Source organism: Eucyclogobius newberryi, unplaced genomic scaffold (genome assembly GCF_026437365.1).
Source record: "Eucyclogobius newberryi isolate DKJ021-1_F unplaced genomic scaffold, fEucNew1.0.hap1 SCAF_4, whole genome shotgun sequence".
Lineage (NCBI taxonomy): Eukaryota > Metazoa > Chordata > Actinopteri > Gobiiformes > Gobiidae > Eucyclogobius > Eucyclogobius newberryi.
Window position 1 is genome coordinate 28834989 of NW_027316056.1, and position 7920 is coordinate 28842908.

At 42.1% G+C, this 7920-nt stretch overlaps 1 protein-coding gene across 1 annotated transcript in view; it reads right to left on the reverse strand.

Moving 5' to 3' along the window:
• rsph3 (radial spoke head 3) overlaps nt 1-6096 on the reverse strand; it is a 10920-nt gene extending 4824 nt beyond the window's left edge. The window contains exons 1-4 of the mRNA XM_072463059.1: nt 5926-6096; nt 4930-5011; nt 4562-4703; nt 3907-4052 (exon numbers count right to left, since the gene is read on the reverse strand). Of these exons, the coding sequence (XP_072319160.1) occupies nt 3907-4052; nt 4562-4703; nt 4930-5011; nt 5926-6026 (471 nt within the window). The 5' untranslated portion in view covers nt 6027-6096. The remainder of the gene's footprint in view (nt 1-3906; nt 4053-4561; nt 4704-4929; nt 5012-5925) is intronic.
• Between the last annotated feature and the right edge of the window lie 1824 nt (nt 6097-7920).

Sequence of the window (7920 nt, forward strand, 5' to 3'; positions counted from 1 at the left end):
TTCATCATTCTCCTTCTCATCTCCACTCTCACCCATGGGCCTTCCCAGCCATTTTGAAAGTCTGATCAAATCAGGCATTAAGATGGCTCCACTCACGCCCAATATAGCAAGGGCTATGTCAATACGTATCAACTCTTCCCTGCACAAGCCGACTACACCAACAAAAGCCCCACCACCCATCCCCCCTCGCCTCTCACCTGGTCCCAAACTCTCCTTGGCTACAAAAGCCCCACCACCCATCCAACCTCGCCTTTCACCTGGTATCTCCCATAGCTAGGATGCACTGGGTCTCAGCGTTGCCGGGACTTATTGTCACATTAAAAATCAAACCAACCCGGGGCCCTATGTAAAAAGAGCCCCCCCTAGTGCTATTTCTGTAGTCACATCATAACACAGATGGAAAAACAAAATGCGAGCCAGGCCCAATCTGAGAAATGTGATTCATATTCCCTGTGAAAAGATAAAGCCCAGTCCCACTGAAACTAGTCTGAAACTTGCTGTGCTAAATGTTAGATCCTTATGTAACAAATCTCTCTTAATTAGTAATTTTATTTCTTCTTATAATCTTGATTTTATGTTTTTAACTGAAACATGGCTTGACAAAAACACAGGAAATGTAGTTCCACCCAACTTTAAGTTTGAATCTGAAACACGAGAAAACAAAAAAGGGGGTGGAGTCTGTGCTGTCTTTAGAGATGAAATAATTACCCGCAGGTTGTCTTTTGGGGTGTTTTCATCATTTGAGTATGTATCCTTTAAAATGGAGCTAAAACGGTCTCCATCCATTCTCTTCATTGTTTTATACAAGCCTCCCCAGCACTGCCAACGTTTTATTGATGATTTTACTGAGATGCTTTCAGTCATATGCACAGACTTTGATGGTTTGGTCATTACAGGTGATTTCAATGTGCATGTTGATAATATTTGTGACAGAAACGCTAAAGAGCTTGATGCTGTCCTTGAAACCTTCAGTCTTACTCAGCATGTGAGAGGCCCCACCCACAGCAAAGGACACACTCTAGATCTCATAATTACAAAGGGGGTAAATATTTCAAATGTTAATGTGATCGATGTTGCTCTGTCTGATCATTTCTGTGTCTTCTTTGACCTGTCTGTTTCTCCCAAACCTCCGGTTGGTCCTGCAGTTGTTCAGAGGAGACACATAAGTGATGGCACAGGTGCACTGTTTATGGAAATGATAAACTTTGAAAATGTCTCATGTTCTAATGTAAATGATTTGTTGAACTCTGTTACATCTAGTGTTTTGAATGTTCTGGACACCATCGCCCCTATAAAGGCTAAAATGGTTAAAAATAAGCAGAAGGCGCCGTGGAGAAATGATGTATTCGGTCAGGGCACAGAAAAGGGAGTGCCGCAGGGCCGAACGGAAATGGCGCAAGTCAAAGCTCCAGGTTCAAAAAGAGATTTACAAAGAAAAGCTGAACATGTACAACCTAATCTTATGTAGAACTAGGGAAAGATATTTTTCTGAAATAATTGGAAGCTGCAGTAACAACTCGCGTGTCCTGTTTGCCACAGTAAACAGATTAACAAACCCTCCAGCTCAGCTGCCGTTAGAACTCATTTCCACATCCAAGTGTAATGAGTTTGCATTATTCTTTAATGACAAAGTTCAGGGCATTAAAAATGCTATAAATCCCACAATGCAAAAAATTACCCTAAAACCACCAAGACACTTAGAGCTAACTCACTTTGCACCAGTAACTGACAAAACTGTCCATGAGATCATCACCAGTCTGAGTTCATCTACATGCTGCCTTGATGTGTTACCCACCAGATTTCTAAAGTCTGTGCTGAACAGTTTGTTAGCACCATTCACTCACATAGTTAACATGTCGCTTCAATCTGGAACATTCCCAATGTCTTTGAAAACTGCGGTCATAAAGCCTCTCCTAAAGAAGAGCAGTCTTGATGCCGCAGTACTGAGTCATTACCGGCCCATCTCTAATCTGCCATTTTGGGGCAAAGTCCTTGAAAAGGTTGTTTACCAACAGCTCACAGATTTCCTCTTAATAAACAACTCATTTGATGTTTTTCAGTCAGGTTTTAGACCTCATCACAGCACTGAGACTGCTCTTGTCAAGGTGACAAATGACATCCGCCTGAACACTGACACGGGCAAAGCCTCAGTCTTAATTCTGTTAGATCTGAGTGCTGCTTTTGACACTGTCGATCATGGGATCCTCTTACAGAGACTAGAGGACTGGGTGGGCATCACTGGCACTGCCCTAAACTGGTTAAGGTCCTATCTGGAAGACAGGAAGTACTTTGTTGAAATTGGTAGCTGTGTCTCAGACCACATGACCCTGACCTGTGGAGTGCCCCAAGGGTCAGTCCTGGGTCCCCTTCTGTTCAACCTCTACATGCTGCCGTTAGGTCAGTTGATACGCAGTGAAAATGTGTCCTATCACAATTATGCAGACGACACTCAGATCTATGTTTCACTATCGGCAGGTGACTATGGACCAGTAGATTCACTCTGTCACTGCATCCAACAGATCAGTTTGTGGATGCAAAACAACTTTCTCCAGCTGAACTCAGACAAGACTGAAATAATCGTTTTTGGCCCACAGAAACAAAGAGAAAGTGTTCACCGGTCACCTCCAGAGTCTCGCTCTAAAACCTACAAACCAAGTTAGAAATCTGGGGGTAATAATGGACTCAGACTTGAACTTTAATAGCCACGTCAAATCAATAACATCAGCAGCTTTTAACCATCTAAATAACATTGCCAAAATCAAAAATATAGTGTCAAAACCAGATTTAGAGAGACTTATCCATGCGTTTGTCTCCAGTAGATTAGACTACTGTAACGGCCTGCTCACTGGCCTCTCCAAACGAGTTGTAAAACAGCTGCAGTACATCCAGAACGCTGCTGCTCGGGTCCTGACTAGAACCAGGAAGTATGATCACATTAGTCCTGTTCTCAGGTCTCTGCACTGGCTCCCTGTGGCTCAGAGAAGAGACTTTAAAGCAGCTCTGCTTGTGTACTAGTCTCTCCATGGCCTAGCACCAAAGTACATCTTGGATATGTTAGTGCCATATGAACCATCTCGGACTCTGAGGACCTCAGGGACCGGCCTCCTGCTGGTGCCCAGAGTCAGGACAAAACATGGGGAATCTGCGTTTCAGTTTTATGCAGCTAAAACCTGGAACAGTCTTCCTGAAGATGTGAGACAGGCTTCTACTCTGACAATGTTCAAATCTAAGCTAAAAACAGTTTTGTTTAGCTGCGCATATGACTGAAACAATTTTTTCTTTTGTTTGTGATTTTATTAGTTTAGAAAATCAGTTGGATTGATAATTTTTAATTTAGTAAATTTTATTGTATTTCTGTTTCTGTAATTTCTTTGTGATTTGAATGCATTTTTCCTGCTGTGTGAAGCACTTTGAATTGCCTTGTGTATGAAATGTGCTCTACAAATAAACTTGCCATGCCTTGCCTTGCCTTTACCTGGAATGTTTTACAATATGGACTTAGAGTTATGTCGCTTTCATTTATTGCCCAAAAATGCAGAGTGAGGTAGAAATTTATTTTGGTATTAGTTTGTGTTTTGGTGTTTGTTTGTTTGTTTGTTTGTTTTGTAGATTCTTCAAAATGACAAGTTAAAACATTCCCTATTAGTTTATATTACAGTATTTAACTCCAACTCTGCAATAACTCTGCAATAATTGAAAACACTGCGTACGCTACAGTAGTTCTGGACCGTACTACAAGTTCTAGAACAAAGTAAACAGTAGTAATGTCCAAACGTAATATGGAAAAACCAGAATTAAGCCTAATAATTGATATACATAAGGTTGACAAATGATGAAGAGTTTGTTTGTATGAAAAAAGAGCATCCTCAACGAGAAAGTGTTGAGGGAGTTTGAGTGTAAAATGACCTCTCCGTCCTGGATCTGAGTGGCTGCGTCCACACCAGATTTGGCCGGGACGAACAGAGGAGTGTCCGGTTTGTCCAGGAAAGCGTCTGTCTGACACTGCACATCGCTCTCCTCCACCGTGTCGCTCAGCTCCTCCAGGTACAGCTCTGAAATACACATTCACAAACACATTTCATTCTACAATCCCTAGTTTAAAGTTGAGCTAGAGCAGGTCTAACTTCTACAGCAGAATTCACTGTTTGACTGTCAGATTGCAGATTTGTTGACCTGGTTTATGGTTCATACCTCTGTAATTACCGGACCTGTCCACATGGAACTAAAACTGGCATAAAAGTTCTATATCGTCTCTGTCAGCATTAATAAACAAAAGTGAAATTACTTTTGAATAATAGCCTCTGAAAGTGGTGCCATTATAAAATCTCAATTACGTCATTGTAGAGCCAGTTCCAAACCAATAATGATAATGTCCTAATGGATTTCTATTTGGAATATTTCTTTCAAAAACAGTAGAACTCCAATAGCGTTACATAGGCCCTCGCTCACCGTCTGAGATTATTAACATCATCCAAATATAGAACGTAACCTTAGACCATGTGAGTGCCAACACGTCTCCACTTCCACATATGAGTTGAGTGTGAACAGCCGCGTTGTTTACCGGTTTGGACCTCCATGTGCTGCCGACCCTGCAGAGCCTCTGGAGTCCTCACTCGGACCTGCTCCCGAGCTCTTCTTCGGGCCAACGTTTTCCTCTTCTGCTCCTGCTGCCGCTGCATCTCTGCCAACTCGGCCTGAGTCGTCTGGAAAAAAAAAAGTGGTTTGACTTTTCACATCATGTACAAGCAAGCCATTGTATGCAGTTTTAATGTGTGGATTAGAGGTGGGGAATATATTAAACAAACTGAGCAGTATGGGCAGTTGTTGTTTTGAAGATATCCAAAATTAGAACATTACGTACAGGCATAATCTTTCAAATAAGGGTAAAAAGTTGAATTTCAGAACTTTTTTTGGTTGGGGAGCACTCACTGTGGGCAGGAGGCGCTGGCCGTAGGTGTTTCCTCTGACCACACGGCGATCGTACATAATGTTTCCATAGTGGCTTAGAGTCCTGCAGGGAAAAAGAAATGAGAGGACAGTTTGTCTATGAAACGGTGTGTGTGTCATCACAGCTTATGTACGTCCAACTGTGCTGAGTTCTTAGATAAAGACAAAGCAGAAGACAGAGACAAGTGGAAACAAAGTCTGAAGCCCAAAATCCAGACCAAAACTAGACCAAAACTAGACCAAAACCAAACCAAAACTAGACCAAAACCAGACCAAAACTAGACCAAAACCAGACCAAAACTAGACCAAAACTAGACCAAAACCAGACCAAAACTAGACCAAAACTAGACCAAAACCAGACCAAAACCAGACCAAAACCAGACCAAAACTAGACCAAAACCAGACCAAAACCAGACCAAAACTAGACCAAAACCAGACCAAAACCAGACCAAAACTAGACCAAAACCAGGCCAAAACCAGACCAAAACCAGACCAAGACAAAACATACATGGTCTGTTGTTGTTGTTGTTGCTGTTGTTGTTGTTACCATCCTAAACTCATATAAACTCATATTGGGCCCACATACAATAAATTATGAATATTATGAGAACTTTCTAATTCAAAACATATACTAGCAACAGAGGACCATTGCCACAGCTTGAAACCCATAAATACATTAATTCATTTCAATGTGGGTTGTTTTCATACAGCAAAATGGATGAAAGTGCTTTTAATCAGTTCTGACTCTGTTATAAGAGTTTTTCCAGCAGGTTCCGGTTCCTGACAGAGAACATCCACATCACGAGCAGACAACCACAGGCTTTACATTCACGGTCAGCAGCCTTTAGTCTCAGTTATGCTTTTTAAAGTGTCCAAATCGTGCTCAGTATTGGTTCAATGCCAGAGAGATCGTCGTTTCTCCAATAGTTTATTTGGCCCGTTCAGGTTAAGCATTAGCCGTGTGCAGGTCGCACTCACTGGTCCGGCTCTTCTCTGTACCGGCCCCGGTTCTCCACGGCCCTGGGACGGCTGGAGAAGGTGTAGGTCCCGCTCGTCTCTCTCTGGGAAACAAACGCCATATTTTAATCCTAATTAAAATGAGCGTGGATCAGTTGTACGCACTGTGTTGTGTGTGTTATGTTTTGTGTGATGGGAAATGGGAAGTCCGCTTGTTGTTGTAGCAACTGTATCCAAGCGCCACTTCTGCTGATGCACCGCGCGTGCAGTGCTCTGCTGCCTCGCGCCGTCAGAGATTCAACCTAACAACCAGTATAAAGTCACCCCCGCCCAGACTAATGCAGGCAACAGCCTTCTTTTAACTGTGTTCAAGTTGTGCCAAAGTATTTTTTCATCTCTTATTTACATGCCAATACTAATGATTGCTTATTTCTGATTTTAAGTTGGCCCAGTGAATTTAGTATAGCTAAGTTGATAGCGAACTCAATGTTTTTTATGCTCATTAATAGACATGATTTAGCTGTAGAATAAAAAAATGCTTTTGAAACTCTTAGCTAGACTAGACCACTAGATTGTAAGAAGTCTAGATTGTAATCAGATTTTCACTGACCTCTAACGGCGACAAGGGGGAATAACAGTTTCAGTGTCCTCTGGCCGTGTTCTCCTGTCATTTTATTCAGGTTTGGATGTTGATCTTTACCTCAGTTTTGGTGAATTTAAACCAGAAAGATAAGAACATTAGAGCATTAGCCTTCATCGTCTCCTCTGCATTTGACCCACCCTTCAATACCACTGTGGCTTTCTTCTGATCTAATCTAACTCTGAGAAACACTGTGAAAATAACATGAATAATTACCTAACTGACGTTCACCTCAACTCCTCCACCCAATAGACCTACTGCCCCGTGACCTCCTCCACATCGGCCTAAGCGCTGTACATCTCTGTGTGTTTGAAAGACAGTGGAAGACGCTGCCAGTTGAAGGACAGCCTCACCAGCCACAGGGTCCCACACGGGGGCTTCGGGGAGCATCGCGGGTTCAGAGCGGTGGAGACAAAAGGAGAGGGGCACATCCAGAAATAACTCCGGGAGGTGCAGCGCGGCCCCCTGCCCAGCCTGCCGGGTGAGAGATCTCGGCGTTGGAGTTCTGCCAGCTTGGTGGGGTTCCTGCTCAGGTACAGCTACAGGGAGGCGCGGGAGGCAGCTACACAGGGTCGACCCCGGCAGACGAAGTGTTGGCAGAACATCCCAACTCACTCTGTCTCCCCGGGCCACACTCCTGCTATCCTCCTCCTCACTCATTTGTTAAGTCTTGTCTTTGTGTCCTGCTCCCATGCTGTGAGAGTCTACTTTATGTATAATCACCGCTACGTCCTGGCCAACACGACAGGGACGCACGCCAGAGGAGTTTTGGAGTGAACTGGGCTAAACAAACATGTATTCTGGGTGTTTTTATTTACCTTTGTTGTGTGCTTATCCGTGGGTTTCAGACCGATTAAAAATGAGCACAGTCGACATAGCAATTAACAATTCAAAACAAACTATTTTATCTTTTTAACGGTGAAAAGTGCTCAAAATGGTTATCGGGAAGCTGAAACCTGATCAAAAAGGGATCAAATACAGTCAAAACAAATGTGACATATTTATTAAACGCTTTGTTCCGTGAATTTATCTTTTTGTGTATATGTAAGTCACTCTGTTATAATAATTGCATTTATAATCCATACATTTTCTGTAAAACAATCTGAGAAACAAAAAAGTTGAATCTTGTGTTAGAAGAAAACATCCTTTATTACTGTATTTGGAATTAATATGTAATTTTATCAAGTACAGTGCACTAATGCATTACATAGAAAAAGACATTGACAACAGGTTAACATTTTTTATTCATTAAAATTCTGGGATATAAAACATTATTTGGGCCTACTTAAGAAAAAAAATAAAATAAAAATAAAGACTTACCGGTAGTTCCCTTTATTTATTTGACAACAACACCACAAAGAGTACTTTTTTTGGGA